This window comes from Furipterus horrens, unplaced genomic scaffold (genome assembly GCF_987537825.1).
Source record: "Furipterus horrens unplaced genomic scaffold, mFurHor1.1.pri manual_scaffold_6, whole genome shotgun sequence".
NCBI lineage: Eukaryota > Metazoa > Chordata > Mammalia > Chiroptera > Furipteridae > Furipterus > Furipterus horrens.
In genome coordinates this window covers 37,007,055-37,026,385 of record NW_028327176.1, presented here as the reverse complement: position 1 = coordinate 37,026,385, position 19,331 = coordinate 37,007,055, and the positions used below count along the sequence as shown (strand labels likewise).

The 19,331-nt window shown below is 38.3% G+C and overlaps 1 protein-coding gene across 3 annotated transcripts in view; it reads left to right on the top strand.

Moving 5' to 3' along the window:
• Nucleotides 1-890: 890 nt before the first annotated feature.
• The window catches only part of RTN4 (reticulon 4), a 78,185-nt gene continuing 59,744 nt past the window's right edge, over nucleotides 891-19,331 (top strand). The window contains exon 1 of one of the 3 annotated variants that reach the window (XM_090281298.1): nucleotides 891-1,647. In XM_090281298.1, coding sequence (XP_090137424.1) covers nucleotides 1,107-1,647 — 541 coding nt within the window. In that variant the 5' untranslated portion in view covers nucleotides 891-1,106. The remainder of the gene's footprint in view (nucleotides 1,648-19,331) is intronic. The other 2 variants (XM_090281299.1, XM_090281300.1) reach the window with 2 other exon arrangements.

Below are 19,331 nucleotides of genomic sequence, written 5' to 3'. Positions count from 1 at the left end.
ATGAATCAAATTTGCCTTCCAAGGCATCGTTGTGTTTCCACTTTTCTCTCCTCCCTCCCTCTCTCTTTGGGTGACTCATCCTTCTACCTTGTGAGAGTCCAGCATCCTGTGGATCTGAAAACTCTTCTGGAAGGAGAGGAGCAGATTTTCAAATGGTCCGTCCCTCCCCAAGATGGTCCAGCCCAGTTCAGCTTCGCCTACCTCATCCAGGGCGTGCAATTTAGACTGGGAGTGACTTTAAACTCGTCAAAAAATATTTTTTATTTTTTATTTGAGGTGATGATGGTAGTAGTGATGAGATGGTTTGGGGATTTGTTCGAAAAAATATAAACATAACCTTTTATTTCAAAACCTTTAAAAATGTTATGTATATTTCAATCCTTAGGGCCTACTTTATAGTCCTGTTAGTACCTCTGTCCACTCTGCGTTTTTCCTTTCCTGGGAGGAAAGTTTCCACTCCTAGGCCTCAGGATAACAACGCCCTTCTGGGGCCTCGCCAGGGACCTCTGCTGCCCCTGAGGGCAGGCAGCTGGCTCGCTTTCGCGGTAGCCTAGCTACAATCGGACCTCCGGCTGTGCGGAAGGCCCAGACCCCAGCCCTTATCCTTAACTACCCAAGGTGGAGGGTGGGGTTGCCAATTCCAAACCACGCCCACCGGACCCAACCCATCCAGTAAAAGAGAGGAAGCGCAACGAGACCCACCCACTTTCCTATCTTTTCCTTTCCATTGGGTCGGTTGGTTGTCCTTTGTCTCCATCCCGTAGCCAATTGGCTCCCTCCGTCCCGCGCCAGCCCTTGCCTGCTGGGGGGGTTGGCTGGGGCCGAATCACGCCAAAGGGGGCGGAGAAGCTGCTGGCCTCTCTCCTTCGCTGGTTTGGGCGGCGGCGGCAGCGACAGCAACTGGGGACGGGGCGGGTGGCGCATGACGGGTGCGGAGGCAGGACCAGAAGGCTCATTGTTTCAGCAGCCGTCGCCTCTGCAGGTCCCTCGGCTCGTTCAGCCCTGACCCTTTCAGACCTCGCCAACCCCCACAACTGCCCGCGGCTCTGAGAAGACGCGTCTCCGGCGGCGGCAGCAGCTGCAGCATCATCTCCGACCTGCCAGCTATGGAAGACATGGACCAGTCGTCTCTGGTATCCTCGTCCTCGGACAACCCGCCCCGGCCTCAGCCCACGTTCAAGTACCAGTTCGTGAGGGAGCCCGAGGACGAGGAGGAAGAGGAGGAGGAGGAAGAAGAAGAGGAAGAGGACCTGGAGGAGCTAGAGGTGCTGGAGAGGAAGCCCGCCGCCGGGCTGTCGGCGGCCCCAGTGCCCACCGCTCCCGCCGCGCCCCTGCTGGACTTCGGCAATGACTTCGTGCCCCCGGCGCCCCGGGGGCCCCTACCGGCCGCGCCCCCTGCCGCCCCAGAGAGGCAGTCGCCCTGGGACCCGAGCCCCGCGTTGTCCGCGCCATCCGTACCCTCTGGTGCCGCAGTCTCGTCCTCCAAGCTCCTCGAGGACGACGAGCCGCCGGCCCGGCCTCCTCCTCCTCCCCCAGCCAACGTGAGCCCCCAAACGGAGCCCGCGTGGACCACGCCCGCCCCGGCCCCCGCCGCGCCCCCCTCCACCCCTGCTGCGCCCAAGCGCAGAGGCTCCTCAGGCTCAGTGGGTGAGTGCCTATCCCTCCGGCTTCGCGCCCCTCCCTCTTTTGTGTGCAGACCCCGTGGCTCCGGCGAAGCCGCCCTCCCTGCCCCCGGGGGGCTTTGTCTGCAGACCTCGGGGCGAAGGCGTCCTCCTCCACTGTAGTAGTTGGGAACAGTGGGGAGCTGGGTGGGGCGGCGGAGGAAGCCCGGGTTGTTTTTTATTGTCTGTCGGGGTATCGGGGAACACGTGCGCCCCGCCCGCTCCCAGGTTCTTTCCTCCGGTCCCCATTCCACTGCGTCCCGGAAGTGAGGCACCCATGCACCCCTGGTGGGAGCTGGGTGTGTATCGAGGAACTCGGGTTGTGGATTCATTGGGTTGACTTGGTTCTGGGGTGCAGATGAAAAGGCCTTGGCGCCTTAATCTTTTGTGTACCCGTCTGGGTTGCTCCTAGGGAAAAGGCACAGTTTCGCTGCTAGTCTGCTTGCCTGCAGTTAGCCTTCGCCCCCATCCTCGTCCCCTCCCTGGCCTGGGTGGCTCCCGAGCGTTTCATCACTTCTCTGGCGCTGGTGGAGAGCTGTTGGCCCATTGGAAAACGTCCACATGGACCCAATGGCAGTGAAGGGAGAGCGCCCCCAGCGGCGTGGCGCGTGGAGAACTGGGAAGCAGAGAGTTCCGGCGAAGTGCTGCCACCGCCCAGTTTGTCCATGCAGTGCGGTGGCGACTCCGCACCAGCTGAACAGAGCCGGGGAAGTGGGGGTCTGGGCACTGCGTTCCGAGGGGGCGCAGTTTGGCCAGGGTCTCAGCTGCAGCGTAAGAATAATTACTGTTAGTGTAGACAGGTTTAGCCTATTAAAGCGTCATAATTGAGGCAGAATGATTGATATCCTTAAAGAAGGGAAACCTGTGGATTCCATTCCGGGAATAGGCCAACTAAACTTGTGGTAGATTTACCATGAGACTTAATGAACTATTTTGAGACAGGTTTTCAAATCTTGTTTGAACTGTATTTTGAAAGTTAAGTTGGAGATCGACAGAGACAAATCTGCATAGTCTGTAAGTAGTTTACAAATCTTTTCATTCACTAGTACCTGATGGTACATTATTTTATTTTTAAGAACATCTTTGGAAATTATTTTAGAAGATAAAAAATTAAGAGTTCAACTTATTAGGCAAATTATTAACTTATTAACAAATAGCTTCTTACTTTTGGGACAGAAAGTGCCCCACGAGCAGAAGGACCGTTTATGTATAAAAGGTTAAGAATCAGGTAGTGATTTGCAGCCTTGTAGAATTTTAGAAATGGTTCGTTTTCTAGCAAATCGGTCTGAGATCATAATTTTTTTTATTTCATTCACTCTTGCTTAACAATGGGAAAATAATACAATTGTGGTGTTTTTGAATAATGTTTTAATATTGACATTCCCCCAAATCATGACTGAAAACACTATTCACTACAGTAAATACACTAGAAAATGAGGAATATCTCACTCTTCCTTTTTCTCTGAATCAAAAACACATTTGAAAGAAACTAATTGAGGTAGAAAAATGTAATAAGAAATTTGCAGAAAGGAAATTTAATGATTAGCAAAAGCATACTAATTTGTCATCTTGTATTCTGGCATGGGAACAAAGGGAAGAGTTCTTTCTTTGAACATTAGAGATTCAAGAGATGACAGTCGCCTTCTCTCAGACTTTTGACTCTTGGAATAGAAGTGTGGAAGACAAAGGAGAAAATATTGCCTTCTCAGGAACTCTGTGTAGTTCCCTATTTCTGTATTGATTACCTATTTGGAAACTTCAATTCCTTTGATTATGGTCATGAATAGGTAAACAATTTCAGTAAGTCTAGATTTCTTTTAATTGTTCATTCAACTGATTATTGTTTACCTACCAAGAGATAGGCATTGTTGGGTTATGAGGGTATAGCAATAAGCAAGGTACATGTGCTCCCCACGGGGGTGGTATAACTTATTGGGTTGGCCAAAAAATCTGTATGGTTTTTTCCATAAAAGACATCTTTTATTTTCAACAATAACTATTTATTTATTTTTAGAGAGAGGGAAAAAGGGAGAGGAACATGGATGTGTGAGAGAAACACCAGTTGGTGGCCTCTGTCAACTCCAGCTGGGGACTGGGCCTATAGCCCAGGCATGTGCCCTGACTGGAAATCGAACAAGCGACCTCTCAGTTTGTGGACAACACCCAACCAACTGAGCCATATGGTCAGGGCTCCCCAATAACTATTGATTTGGATATTTTGAGTATGTCAGCTATCTCCTGAGTAGTATAACATTAATTGTCCTCAGTGTTTCGATTTGATTGCTGTCAACTTAAGTTAGTCTACCCAACTGTGGAGCATCATCCAGCTCAAAATCTTTCAGCACAAAACTTCGCAACCCCCTTTTGACTCGTTTGATCAGGCACAACACCTCCTCCATACATTGCATAAGTCTTTTGTGTTTTCACTTTTCTTGAAATAATAAAGCATAATGTGCTGAAAATTTTACTTATTTTCTTCCATCTTTAATATTAAAATGGCTACATAAAAATTGACAAATTCTGATAAGTTGTTTTTTTAATGTACACTGATATGACAGCTGTCACAATACAGCCATACAAAATTGTTTTGAATGAAGGTAAAGACAACTAAGTGCTATAGAGCCATTTTACAAAAAAAAAAAATGAACTTTTTTGGCCAACACAATACTTACATGAAGAACTCAGAATAGTGGTGTTATGAGGAAAACATAAACAGGATGATGACATGGAAAATGATTGGGATGTGTGGGGTCCTTTGTAAGGCCTTCCTGAGGAGGTAAGATTTGAGCTGCAATTAAAAATCTCCAAGCAACTCTTAGGAGGCCAAAGCCTTGAAGCAGGAATGAGCTTTATTTGAGAATCTAGTTAGAAACACTATTTAGAAAAACTAGAAAGGAGAGCGATGTGAGGGTGGAGAGGTGGGCTTCACTTAGATATGTTAACAGCCCATGGTAAAAAGATTGGCTTAAAAAATTATTTACTTTAGAAATATGGTCCTTAAATAACTGATAAAGTTTTGAACATTTAGCAGAACTGAGAGGACTGATGTGAGAGAGTCAATACAAGGTGAGGAATGTCTAATGTCTGGAGCTTGGTTAGAAACAAACCGGCTTGACTGGAAGAGGGTTGATCCGGGACACTTGTGTATTTAACGTTGTCCTTCACACTGTTTTTGAGCAAACTCTGATTTCCATTTCTTGGCAAGTCGTAATTTGCTCTTTGCTGTTGTGCTCAGAGCATCCCCATTGTAATGCGGTAAATGAAGTGAGACCTAAGCCTCTCACTTGGTGACCATTTTTCATGGTGAGAACAATTGGCTTCAAGTTGTTAAGGTAGTTGGTTACCCTAGGCTTTGAGGATATACAAGGGAAACTGGATAGAAATTAGACTGAGAGAAATGCAAACATTATCATTAAGAATTGCATCGAACTGTATATGTATAGAGCTTAGTTGTCTTTACCTTCATTCAATACTAATGAAGATTAAAATGTGTGGTGGATCTGGATTCTGAAGGGTATTGAATGTCCAATTATGGAATTAGAGTTTTTTCATCTTGCTTTTATTTATGCTATGCCGTCTGCAGTTGCTCTTGCTTTTGGTAGTTTATATTAGGAAACCGAAAATTTTTATTGGTGTTTCCAAAATATAGTTATTATATTATTTTTCAACCCTCTCCTGATTTACTGCTTTAGGCATTGGGAAGCTGTTGAAGATTATTCGACTGAGCATGGATGGCATCATGAGAACTGTTAAAAAAAGGAATTAGTGACCACATTCTAGATAGGTTTGAAAAAAAAAACAGGGGAACTATTTAGAAAGCCTTTACAGTAGTTCTGAGATAGGTGAGTAGAGCCTGAACTAGTTCATAACTAGTTCATTACTAGTTCAGTGAAAATGGAATAGAAAGGAAGCATGATTTCTTTGGTTGTGAATTTGTGTTTTTATAGTTAGGTTACAAAGAGGCTTTATGAAAGAAGAATTGAGAGGACTTTGAGGCCAGAAATGTAAATGCAAAGAAAGGAATGTTGGTGCTTATTAAATCAATTTCAGAGACTGTCCAAAGTTGTTAATTGCTGTGGAAATTTGTGTAGAATTGGATATTGCTATAAGTATAGGGTTATTATGTTTTAGAGATTAAAAATTATTAATCTTTATAAAATCATTATATGATTGTGTATATTGGTATAGGAGCACATATTAGAAATGTTAAAAGATTTTGAGTGATATAGTTTAAATCTTAAGTGTGAGATGCCTCTAAACAAAGAGATGTCATGCCCTATTCCTCATCTTCCTTTTGTTTTTATCTAACAAATGATAACAAGGAATAGAGCTGATGAATTGAGAGACTCTGAATACAGTATTCCCTCACTTATCACGGGTATTACGTTCTAGACACACACACACACACACCCACCCCCCACGAAGTAGGAACCTTACATTTATTCTATACTCTTAAACCTATGTAACTTTTAACAACATACGTATACAGTACCACAAAATCCCACGATATAGTGAAAAATCCGCAATAAATTATTAAATATAATATTTCTAAAAATCCTGCGATACAGCGAGGCTGCGATAAGTGAACCAGGATATAGAGAGGGACTACTGTAGTTTCTTTTGTTAAGCCATTTCTTATTTTCTAACGAGGAACAAACAAGTGGTATACCCTTTTGGATAAGATGAATTATTGTGTATATTTCAGATTGGTTCCTAGGAAGCACAGTGTCAGATTTATATACTTTTTAGTAACTAGCAAGCTCCCTCAAATCCCTTTTAAAATGATATCATGAATATATGCAGAATCTTTGATAAATATATAATTATGTGGAATAGTATTTAGGAGACATAGTATTTTATACTATATCCTTATAAACCTGAAAGGTTTCCTATATTACAGAAAACATTTCTAAAAAGGGCATATTATCTATTGTCCAAAAATTAGCTCTGTTTTATGTTTAGTTATTCATAATATACCTAAAAGCAATTTATCTGAAACCGTACAGATGCAAGGCCTCAATTTAAATGACACATTTCAAAGGTATTTTACAAGTACCAACCAAATGGATGTATTTCTTGATTCTTTGTAACCTCTGTTTAAGTGGAACTAAGTGTTGCAGATACATTATTGTTACAGTGCATTCTTTGAGACTTTTTGTTCTTGTTTCTAAACAGGACCCTAGAAGGTCCCCCTGAAGGTGATAGCACCAGGGATGCGGACTATAAAGGCAGAATTGTAGTTCATCTGCAGTGTTTAAATGGGTGAATGTGACTTTTGTGGACATAGGCATGGCATGTAAGATGGTGAGACGCAACTCATTCTTTTAAACTATAAAGGAACAATTGATAGTGTCACATTTTTAAAAAATATATAGTTTTTTTTTTAAGATTTTACTTTTTTTAGAACAAGGGGACGAGAGGGAGGGAGAAAGAGAGGGAGAGAAACATCAATGTGCATGTGTGAGAGATCTATTGGTTGCCTCTTGCACAACCCCACTGGGGAATTTGGCCTGCAACCTAGGCATGTGCCCTAACTGGGCATTGAACCTGTGACCTTTTGTTTTGCAGGTCAGCACTCAATCCACTGAGCCACACCAGTCAGGGCAATCATATCGCATTTAAGCTGCTGTGTTTTGGTTTCTTGGCAGGGTGATTATTAATTTTTAAGTTGCATTCCTCATGTGTTCCTATAACATTATGTTCTTACCTCATCATATAAGTCATATCATATATATGGTAATGGTATGTTTACTCATCTGTAGTCTTTACCAGGCTGTTTGCTCCTTGAGTAAAGGGTCTATATTACCTTTTTTCCTCGAGGAAAAGGACTATATGACTTTATATCCATACTGCTGAACACAGATGTGGTATAGGGACTCAGTTATTTTTTGAATGAATAACAAATTGTAGATGAATGTAGATCTTCATATTCTGTTTAGTCCCAGAATTACTACAGTATTTTCCCTAAGTCTTCTGAATTAAAGCATATATATATTTACATATACAAGGTATATGAATATTTTACTTAATCTTTTATTGATTAATTAGTTGTTTCTCAGCTTTTTCTGTTATAAAGAATGTTGCCGTGAACACCCTTATATAAACTTCCTTGGGAATACATGCTGTTCTCTATGTGTTGTAACATAAATTCATCCAAGTAGAATTACTGATTCAAAGGGTATGTGAATTTAAAATGTTGACAGATAATGCCAAATTATACCATAAAGAGTTGTTAAAACCTGTGTTTCCCCCGATATGTTAAAGTACCTTTTCCCTTTTGCTTTGCCAATACAGTAGATTGATAAACTAGTAAATGGTTTAACAAATTGTTTTTAAACTAATATTTCCCCGTATTTTTCTTTTTAAATATTGATATCTGACTTTTTTTTTTAATTTTTTTTATTTTATTTTTTAGAGAGAGGGGAAAGGAGAAAGAAGAAAGAGAGCGAGAGAAACATCACTGTGTGGTTGCCTCTCACTCACGCCCCTAACGGGGGACCTGACGTGCAACCTAGTGATGTGCCCTGACTGGGAATTGAACCAGCGTCCCAGTATTTTTGTAATTGTCTTAGGTGCCATATTTTTTTATGTGCCAGTGCATTTTTCTGATCACAGCTTTGACAACTACTAGTACTTCCCCTCCCCCTCCCCCTCTTCTTTCTTTTTCCTTCTTTCTTCTTCTTTCTTCTTACTTTTTCATCCTTCTTTCTTCTTCCTTCTTTTTTCTTCTTCCTCCCTCTTCCTTCCTCTCCCTCCCTCTCCTCCTTCTTCTTTGCTGTTCTTATAGATGTAGGAGCGCTTGCTCTATTGTAAGGAAATTAGTCCTTGTCATACATATATCTTATAAAAATATTTGCCATGTTTTCTCCTGGTATTTTTATGATTTCATTTTGACATCTAATTCTTCTGTAGGGTTTTGTTGTTCTAGAGAGTGAAGTAGTGATATAATTTTACTTTTGAATATGATTTTCCATTTTCTTCAGCACTGTTTTCTTTACTATATATTTTGAGATGCCACTTTTGTTATATACTTGTTGTATGGGTGAAATATTTTCTGTTCCGTTTATTTTAATTGCTATAACTTTTAATCTTTAAAAAATTTCAATTACAGTTGACATTCGGTATTAGTTTCAGATGTACAGTATAATGGTTTGACATTTATATAACTTATGAGGTGATTCCCCTAATAAGCCTAGTTCCTATAACCATATATAGGCTATAACTTTTTTTTTTTTTTTTTTTTTCAGATTTAATGTGTTTTATTGATTAAATTATTACATTTGTGCCAATTTCCCTTCCCTCTGCTCCCCTCCACCCGGTGGCCCCCCTCCCTCCAGTTGTCCCCCCCTTTTAGATTATGTCCATTAGTTGTGCATACAGTTCCTCCCAACCTCTCTCTGTCTATTCCATTCCCTCCTACCTTGATCCCCAGTTCCTATATCATCTCCCTCCCTTTCCCCATTCCCCCTCCCTGTTGACCTCCCCCCAATATGCTTCCCGTACCCACAGTTCCTCTTCCACTCTCGTTGCCTATTTAGTTTGCCTTTGTTTCATCTCCCTAGCTTCTGTTTTTTTTTTAAACCAGTCCCTTTAACATCTCATATAACAGTGGTTTGGATCTAATGAACTCTTTCAGTTTTATTTTGTCCTGGAAACACTTTCTCTGTCCTTCTATTCTGAATGTCAATTTCGCTGGATAGAGTATTCGTGGTTGTAGGTTTTGGATTTTCATTACTTTGAATATTTCTTGCCAGTCTCTTCTTGCCTGTAGGGTTTCCCTTGAGAAGTCAGCTGATAGTCTAATTGGGACCCCTTTGTACATAATTCTTTTCTTCTCTCTTGCTGCTTTTAAGATTCTCTCTTTATCTTTAATTTTTGACATTTTGATTATAATGTGTCTTGGAGTGGTTCTCCCTGGGTCCAGTCTCTTGGGAACTCTCCTTGCTTCCTGGACCTGCAGGTCTATTCCCTTCCCCAAGTCTGGGAAGTTCTCCTTTATTATATTTTCACTCAATTTTTCAAGTTCTAGTTCATCTTCCTCATTCTCTGGCAAACCAATGATTCTTATGTTGGGCCTTTTATAGCTGTCCCAGAGGTTTCTGATCCTTTCATTGTTGCTTGCCATTTCCTCTCGCTGCATTGGTTGACTGCTTGTTCCTTCTCCATATTCCAGTTTGTTGAAATGAACTCTGGATTTTATTTCCTTTCTTTCTGTCTCGTATGCGGTTTTGTTCCTTTCGTTATGAAAGTTTTTCGCTTCTTTCATATCTTTTTCCTGCTCTTTTGTGAATTCTGTAAGCCACCTGATAACAATGGCCCAGAACTGAGCCTCTGACAGGTTTCTTATCTGTTCATCTGTCAGGTTCTCTATCTGCTGCCTGGTGAGTTGTGTTACCGGTATTTCTAAAGTTGCCTGCCTCATTTTGACAGATGCGTTTTGTTTTCTTGGGCTGGCTGTCGGGGGCAGTGCCTGTGTACGCGTCACAAATCAGCGACCGGCCGGTGCCTGCCTGTCCGCGACCTATTTCGCAGCCCTGTGGTGCTTTCTTTGGGGGCGGGGGTCCAAGATGGATTCACACAGTTATTCAGCTAGGAGACCGGGATCCGTCCTCCCGCCCCCCTGGGCCTCACTGTTCAAGGCGATGCGGCGGCCGCTCTCCCCAGCTCCGGAGTCGCGCACTGCCAGGGGCTTGGCCGCCGGGACTCCCCGCCGGGGTCGCGCACCGCAGCCCGGATTTCTCGCCGCCTGCCGCTCCGGGTGCGACCGCAAACAGCACTGCCCTCTTTAACTCTTACCTGCCCAAATGGCACCGCTGGTTTATAACTTCATATGTTGGACTTCCGTGTAGTTTTATTTTCTGGAATTTCTAGTTATCCTTTGTTTTGAAGTAGTTGTATTCCTCTATAGTTGTAGAGGGAGACCTAGCGTGTCCGTCTAAGCCTCCATCTTGGCCGGAAGTCTAGGCTATAACTTTTAAATAAAATACTAGCTGATAGGATTTTTCCACATTTATTTTTCTTGCCCTGTGCATGTATAATTTTCTGTCCGATCCTTAAAATTTCTCTAGTCTCTTCAGAAGTATAGTGGGTTACATTACATCTATGGATTAAATTAAGGAAGAATTTATATATTTTAGTATTGATATTATATTTTTTCTACCAATACATACTTTTTAATAACATGTACTTTAAAAAATTTATAATTATGTGAAATGTAGGCTTTAAAACATAAATATTAAGTAACACTTGAAATACTGGTTTTTTACACACCTCTTTTAATTGATTATGGACTGTTAAAGATAAGTCTTCCTGCTTTTTATTTTCTAAAATATTTTTATTGTAAGACGGGAAGTGACATTCTTTATAGCACTGTCGTAGGGACTGTAGTTGCTAAATACTGGATTAACTTTTTAGCCCTCTCTGAATCCTTTACTTAGGTGGACCTCTAGTTTTATAAAAAGCATTTCTTTAATGGCTTGTTCTTCTCATTGATGGAATTGTTATCATAGCTAAGGAAGGCTTATAAAATTTTATTCATACAGATTTGGTAGTTGTCTGGTCCCTTGGAAGTTCAATGTTAGTTAAGAAAAAGTTAACATAGTTGTTAATTGTTCTTATTTGTATTTTAATATCAGGCTTAGGGCTGTGTATGGGGACAAAAGATGAGCAGGTTTGGTACTGACGAGAGGTACATGTAACAGATTAAGGGTAAAACAAGCCCCTAGTTATAAAGAATTTTCTGTTGCCTTAAAATCAGAGGAGTCATGTGGTTCTACTGTAAGAACAATCATATATTTACCAACTTGTCAACAGCCTTTGTGAAAAGGGAAAAAAGCCTTACGTGAGTTCCAGGTCTGCCTGCACATTTTTACTCCCTAACTTTACAGATCAACTTTGTAAACTTGACTAATTGGAAGGTGCCATTATTAAATTTATTTATCTCTTGTGTTCTGACAGCCTTCAGTGAAGCTGACCTAAAACATGAAAAAAAATTTAAGGTACTGGAGTCATTGATCCAGAAAAGAAGGAAATTTACTTTTCAAAAACTTTATTCTTTGTTCTAAGGAGGTTATTAAACATGCTTAAACCTATCCTATAAATCCCTTTTATAATTAGCCTTTAGAACTTCTCAGAGTCAACTAATCAACATCATTATTAAAATTACACTAAGTTTTATTATTGTACCAAGTTATATTTTATTTTGTATAAAATTAATCTTTATACAATTAACTTGATAAAAACCTTTGTTAAGTGCTTGTGCTTGCATAAGATGAATTATGAGCATCAGAAGATCAAGTATTTCATTATGTTATATTTTATAGATCATCTATGCTACTATACATAGATCTTTAAGGATTAGGTCTAAGATACCACTTCTGAACAAGACAGGAAAACTGCCACCTACCAACATACTTTCTCATTTACCCACTGCATCCCACCAAGCTTTCTGTAATCCCTCTTACTAAAATTTTGTTAATGGAACATGTTGCAGGAGCTGTAGTTAAGTTTGGCATTGATAAAATCAAACATGTATTATAATGGCTGCTAGAAAAATGGTGGGTAGAAGTATGGTTAAAATGGCTTCAGTGTAATAGAATTTTAGTATGCTTACATTGCCTTATCTCTTTCTTGGAGGGATTTAAAAAATTATTTTTACTTTTTGTTTTGGAAAATTTCAAACATGAAGACAGAATAGTGAATGAAACCTCATTTAGCCATCACTGAGCCCCAGCAATATCAATCCGTGGCCAATCTTGCCAATCCCACAACTTCAAATATTTCATTGTGTATCTCTCAAACTGTAAGTACTCTTTTCCAAACTGCCATATGTACTCTTGATCAGATAGATACTTTCCCAACATATTTAACAATAATTAATGTCATCAAATGCCCAGCCAGTGTTTATATTTCCTATTACGTAGTGGCTGTCATAACTGGTCTTTTAAAAAAAAAAAAAAGTTTTAAAAAAATAAATCATAATTCAGATAAGGTCCGCACATTACAATGAATTGGTTCTCCCCTGCTTACTTTTGCTGTCTCTGAAATTTGTTGAAGAATGCACATATACTTTTTTCATTTTAATGTTTTTATTATTTTTAGATGATATTCATTTTAATGTTTTCATTAAGATATAACTTACAATAAAATGCATAGATCTTAGGTTTTGGAAATTCTGTGTTTTGACAAATGCATATATTCATTTAACCCATGCCCCTATCAAGATATATAGTAGTCCCTCTCTATATCACGGTTCACTTATTGCAGCCTCACTGTAATATTTAAAAAATATTATATTTAATTATTTATCGCGGATTTTTTGCTATATTGCGGGATTTTGCGGTACTGTATATGTATGTTGTTAAAGTTACATAGGTTTAGGAGTGTAGAATAACTGTAAGGTTCCTACTTCACGGTGGGGGGGGGGGGCGGGGTGGGTCTAGAACGCAATACCTGCGATAAGTGAGGGAATACTGTAGAACATTTTTATCATCCCAGAGAAGATCCCTTGGGCCCTTAGCAGTCAATTTAATTCAGTTCTTGTTCTGTCCTCCCCCCAACCCCAAGCAACTACTGTTCGGGTTATTTTCATCATTGTTTTGCCTATTATAGAGCATCATATGAATGGAATCATATAGTATGTACTCTGTGTCTGGTTTTTGCATTCAGTATTTTTTTCAGATTTATCAATGATGGTGCAGGTATCAGTAATTTGTTTCTTTTTACTGCTGAGTAGTATTCCACAATAAGAATATACCACAGTTTAATTATTCATTCATTGTTAATGGGTATTTGGATTATTTATAATTTTTGGCTATTATGAACAATATAGTGCTATGAACATTCTTGTATAGGCCTTTGTTGTGGTCATTTGTTTTTATTTCTCTTGGGTAAAGAGTAGAATTGAGTAAGAGTAGAATTGCTGGTTCATGGGGTAGGTTTCTTTATAAGAATTTGCCACACTGTGCTCCAGAGTGATTCCATGTGTACCAGCAATGTGTGAGACTTAGCGTGGCTTCACCTTCTCACCAACATTTGATGTTATCAGTTTAAATTTTAGTGGGTATGTAGTTGTTTCTTATCATGGTTTTAATTCAGATATCCCTAATGACTAATGAATTAGAGGGCTTTTACATGTCTATTGGCTACTTGTGTACTTTCTTTTGTGAAGTATGCAAGTAATTTGCCCATTCTTACATTGAGTTATATGTCACTTTCTTACTGATTTGTAGGTATCTTCGGTCAGATCTGTGCATTATGAAAGATTCTCCTAATCTGTAGCTTACTCGTTAATTTTATTGATGGTTTCTTTTGATGAGTATAATTTTCTGCTTTTGAAGAAGTCTTAATTTATCAAGTTTTCCTTTTATGGTTTTATGCTTAAGTGTACTAAGACACCTTCACCTTTTCCAAGGTTGAGAAAACATAGTCTATGTTTTCTTCTGGAAGCTTTAGTTTTAGCTTTTATGTTCAAATCTATGATCTATCTTGAATTAATTTTTGTCTGTGGGAAGGTTACAGATTCAGATTCACGTATTTTTTCCATATTGATATTCACTGTCCCAGCAAAATTTTTGGGAAGAAATTTGTCTTTTCTCTACTGATTTGTTTTGGTGCCTTTGACGAAAATCATTGACCATGTAAGTGTGTCTGTTTAAGCACACAGATGATACTCCTCAACTAACGATGGTGGTTATGTCCCATAGAATCATGGTAAATTGAAAATATCCTAAGTCAAAAGTGCATTTTGACACATTAAAAATTGGCACTGACTTTTTCTGGCATTTTACCGTGTCCATTTATGTTAAGTGTGTTCAGCATTCAGTGTGGGAGTGGGTGGAAGAGTGGGATAATGAGGAAGAGATGTGGGGAAGAAGAACACAGAAGTAGCTCATTAAATATGATTTTTAAAAATTTTAAAAAGGATTTTATTTATTTATTTTTAGAGAGAAGGGGAAAGGAGGGAGAAGAACATCGATGTGCGAGAGATGCATTGATCTGTTGCCTCTCACACATCCCCAGCCAGGGGACCTGGCCCACAACCCAGGCATGTGCCCTGAAGGGGAATCGAACTGTGACCTTTTGGTTCACAGGCCAGTGCTCAATCCACTGAGCCACACCAACCATGATTTGTAAAAAGTGCATTTAATACACTTAACCTACCAAACATCATAGCTTACCCCTGCAGAGGTTGAGGCTGATCTGAGATATAGAAATAAACTCTTTTCTTAAATATTTTACATATATTGGGTGCACAGGTTAAAAGTCATGACTAGCTTTGCGTTTTATATGTGACTAATGTTGAGCCATAACGTTTAAGCTGTCAGTTTGGGTATAATACCTGTTTTATATGGGTGTGTGATATTCAGTAGTAAGCTGTATGTGAGAGATTCCACCTTGAGGAAGGCAATATTGATTGCAATGACTGTTACAAATGTTTTGCAGAGCCAACTTTTGAAGATTCTGATTAATTAATGTTAGACCTTTTTTGGTGGTATATATTAGCAATATCCATGTTTCTGTTATTTGAAAAGAAAAAATTTTGTTTTTATATTTCTTTGTTTAATAATTTCTAGATTGTAATTGAAAATAAAACCATGTATTATATAACTATAATAAATGCATATTTGCAGTGTTTTTAATTTTTTTCACATTACGGCACATACTAGTAATGAATGTATCTCTCAGATACACACAACCTACATTGTAATTTTTTTTGACCATGACCTCTGCAGGGTTAATGTAGCCTGCCTTAAACATGCTGAGAACACTTAGAGTTGGGTGGGCAACATCATCTAACCGTGAATACACTGGAGAGCATCCATTGTTGACCCTCCTGACCGCATGCCTGACTGGGAGCTGCGGCTCATTGCTGGTGCTGCCACTGGCCAGTGTCACCAGAGAATTGTACTGCATATCGCTAGCTCAGGAAACAATTAAAGTTTAAAATTTCAAATATGGTTTCTACTGAAGGCATGTTACTTTCCGTAAAGTCGAACCATTGTGAGTTAAGGATGTCTGTATCTATTTTGTTCTTTTGATCTATTTGTCTATCCTTATGCCAATGCCAGATTGTCTTAATCGCTATAACTTTACAGAAAGTCTTAAAATCAAGTAGTGTGAGTACACCAAGTTTTATATATTTTTTCAAAATTATTTTGCTCTTTCTAAGCCCTTTGTATTTCTGTATAGATTTTAGGACTAACTTGTTCATTTCTACAGAATACCTGCCGGAAAGTTGATTGGTATTGGTATGGAGTCTAGAGATTAATATGGGGAGAACTGACACCTTAGGGCTTGAGATTTTACCCTATAACTAACTAACAAATTCACCTGCCATAGCTTCATGGATAATGGCAGAAGACACAGATGCCTGGGTAAGAGATAAGGGACTTTATTACTCACAGCAGTGATCATACCCAGAATATCAGCATTTTCTTGCACAGGTTCCCCGAACCCCATTTCCCGTAGGACAACACTGAGAGGGCCAGGTGACGCTTGCACATGTGTGAGTGATATTACAGGAGAGCAGCCTTGGGTTTAGAGAAATGGAATATTTTACTACCTAATAAGCTTGCCTGCCTTATTGCTCAGGAGGAAGACACTGTCTCTGTCTCCAAGGTTGTTTGCTGTATGAACATCCTTGAAAAGACAGGAACAAAGGCAGTCAGTGCCCCATCCCTCTGTTTGCAAGATGTGCAAAATCACAACTTTTAAAGAGAGCTATTTTTAAAAAAAATTTATTGTTTTTCTGTTAAAGTTGTCCCACTTTATCCCCCATTGTTCCCACTTCACCCTGCCCACCTCTTCTCCCACAGTCAATCCTCACCCTGTTGTCCATGACCGTGCATCATTCATACTAGTTCCTGAGCACTATTTTCTGACAAAAAAGTTTCCCAATCCGTAAACATGGTATATCTATCTATCTATATATATCTATATTTATAAATGCTTAGGTCTTCTTTAATTTCTCTCAGCGGTGTTTTGCTGTTTTCAGTGTAGAGCTTTTGTATTTCTATTGTTAAATTTATTTCTAAGTTACGTGTTTTGTTGCTATTGTAAATGATAATAGTTAAAATATTTAATTCTTCATTTGTTAGTTGCTGGTAAATGAAAATACAGTGATTTTTGTGTACTGTTCTTGTAACTATCCTGCATCCTTCCTAAATTCATTTATTTGCTCTAGTAAGGTTAGGTAGGATTTTTTTAACCATAGAATTTTCTAACTACACAGTGCTGTTGTTTGAAAGTTAAGATCATTTTACTTTTTCCCTTCTGCTCTTTATGCTATAAATATGATAAGACAAGTACAGTAAAATATGTAAAAAATTCTTTGCTTTATTTTGCATTGTGAAGAAATGTGGTTAGTCTTTCATTATTAAATATTTTTTTCTATATGTATAGACCCCTACGTTGAGAAAGTTTCCTTCTACTCTGTTTGTTGAGAATTTTTTTGAAGTAGGTATTAAATTTTAACAGATACTTCTGTTAGCTATTGAGACAATTATATGACTGTTCTTTTTCAGGCTGTTAATATGCTAAATTTCATTGTTTGATTTTGAATGTTGAACCACTCTTGTATTCCTGGAATTGAATCCTTTTGATAATGAATATATTTTTGATGAATTGCTAGATTCAATTTTTTAATATATTGTAAAAGATTTTACATGTATGTGTAAGGGGTATTTTCCTATAAGTTTATTTTCTTGTAATATCCTTGTCTGGTTTTGGTATTAATATTTGTTTGTAAAACGTTTGGGGAGGTGTTTCCTCTTCCTCTATTTTTTGAGAGTTTGTATAAGCATGCTTAGATTTTATAGAATTTACTAATGAAGCCATCTGGGCTTGGATTTTTTTCATGGAGATGGTTTTAAATTACAAGTATTCTTTAAGTAATATAGGGCTATTCAGATTTTATATTTCTTCTCTGCAAGTTCTGAAAATGTATGCCTTTGAAAGAATTTGTCTTTCACCTAAGTTGTCTGATTTATTGGCATAAACTTATCCATAATATTCTCTTCGGTTTTTAAGATCTGTAGTGATAGTCCCTCTTTTATTTCCATTACTTTTTTAAATCTCTTTTTCTTGATAGTTTTATGGATTCTCAATTCTATTGATTTCTTCATTTTTGGTTTCTTTTTCTCTGCTTGTTTTCTAACATTGGTGGGTTTAACTTGCTCTTTTCTAGTTTGATAAGACGTAAGTTTTTTGAATTTAATCCTTCTAAAGGCATTGAGAGCTATAAATTTCTCTTTAAGCTTGTTTTAGCTGTATCCCACACAGTTCCATTATCATTTAATTTAAAATATACTTTAATTTCCTCTGTGATATATTTCGTGGTCCATGGGTTATTTAAAATTGTGTAGTTTAATTTCCAAACATTTGGGGGTTTTCTAGATATTTTTGTCTTATTGACTTTAATTCATGTGGTCAAAGAACATACACTGATGTCAGTCTTTTAAGTTTATTGAGACTTGTTTTATAGATCAGGGAATGGTTTATCTTGGTGAATATTTTATGTATATTTGAGAAGAATGTATATTCTGTTGTTGTTTGTATTACTCAGAAAAGTCAGTTTAGTTCACTGATAGTGTTATCTAAATCATCTATATCCTTATTGATTATATGCATAGGTGTGTAGTCTATCAGTTAATTGAGAATTATAGATTTGTTTGTCTCCCTTTAGTTGTTTCATGTATTTCCTAATATCTTTCCCATACACCTTCAGTGTTGTTATATATGCATTTAGTATGTCCATTTACTCCTTTATCATTACTAAATGCTCCTCTTTATTTCTGATAATCTCAAGGTAATATACCTTGTCTTTGAATCACTTTGCTCGACATTAATATAGCTACTCCAGATTTCGTAGGGTAAGTGCTTGGATGATACATCCTTTTGGATTCTTTTACTTTTAACTTACTTGTGTTCTTACATTTAAAGTGTGTGTCCTGTAAATGGCACATACTAGGGTTTTTATCTAGTGTGAAAACCTCTGCCTTTTAATTGGGGCCATTTACATTCATTGTAATTATTAGTATGGTTCATTTAAGTCTTTGCATTCTCTTCGTCCCACGTGGTGTTTGTTTTATGCTCCCATGTATTTCTTCCGTCCTTTGTGCTTTTATCGTCATATGCTTTACTTCTACAAATATTATTGTACATTGTAATTGTTCGAGTTTCAAAAATCAGTTATTCTTTAAAGAAATGAATAAATGAGAATATTTTGTATCTACTCACATATTTACCATTCTGCCATTATTCGTTCCTTCATGAAGACACAGCTTTTTATCTGATGTCATTTTCCTTCCGTCTGAAGAGCTTTATTTAAAGTTTCTTGTAGTGCAGGTCTCTTGGTGGTAATTTCTTTCAGCTTTTCTTTTCATAGTTTATCTGATAATATCATTTTGTCATTATTTTTCAAGAATATTTTTGATGAATACAGTCAATCTTACTATTTATGGAAGTTATGTTTTATAAAGTCACAGAAAACACTGAATTAGTAAGTAAATACTGAATCATTGCCCCTAGGGGAAATACAGGGTTAGGCTCCTGGGAACCTCTAGTCATAGCATTTTTTGTTAACCAGTCTATATATAACTTTGTTTTATGTGTGTTTCTGTCTAAAGACACATTATTTACTATATATTGTTGATTCATGAACATTGAACT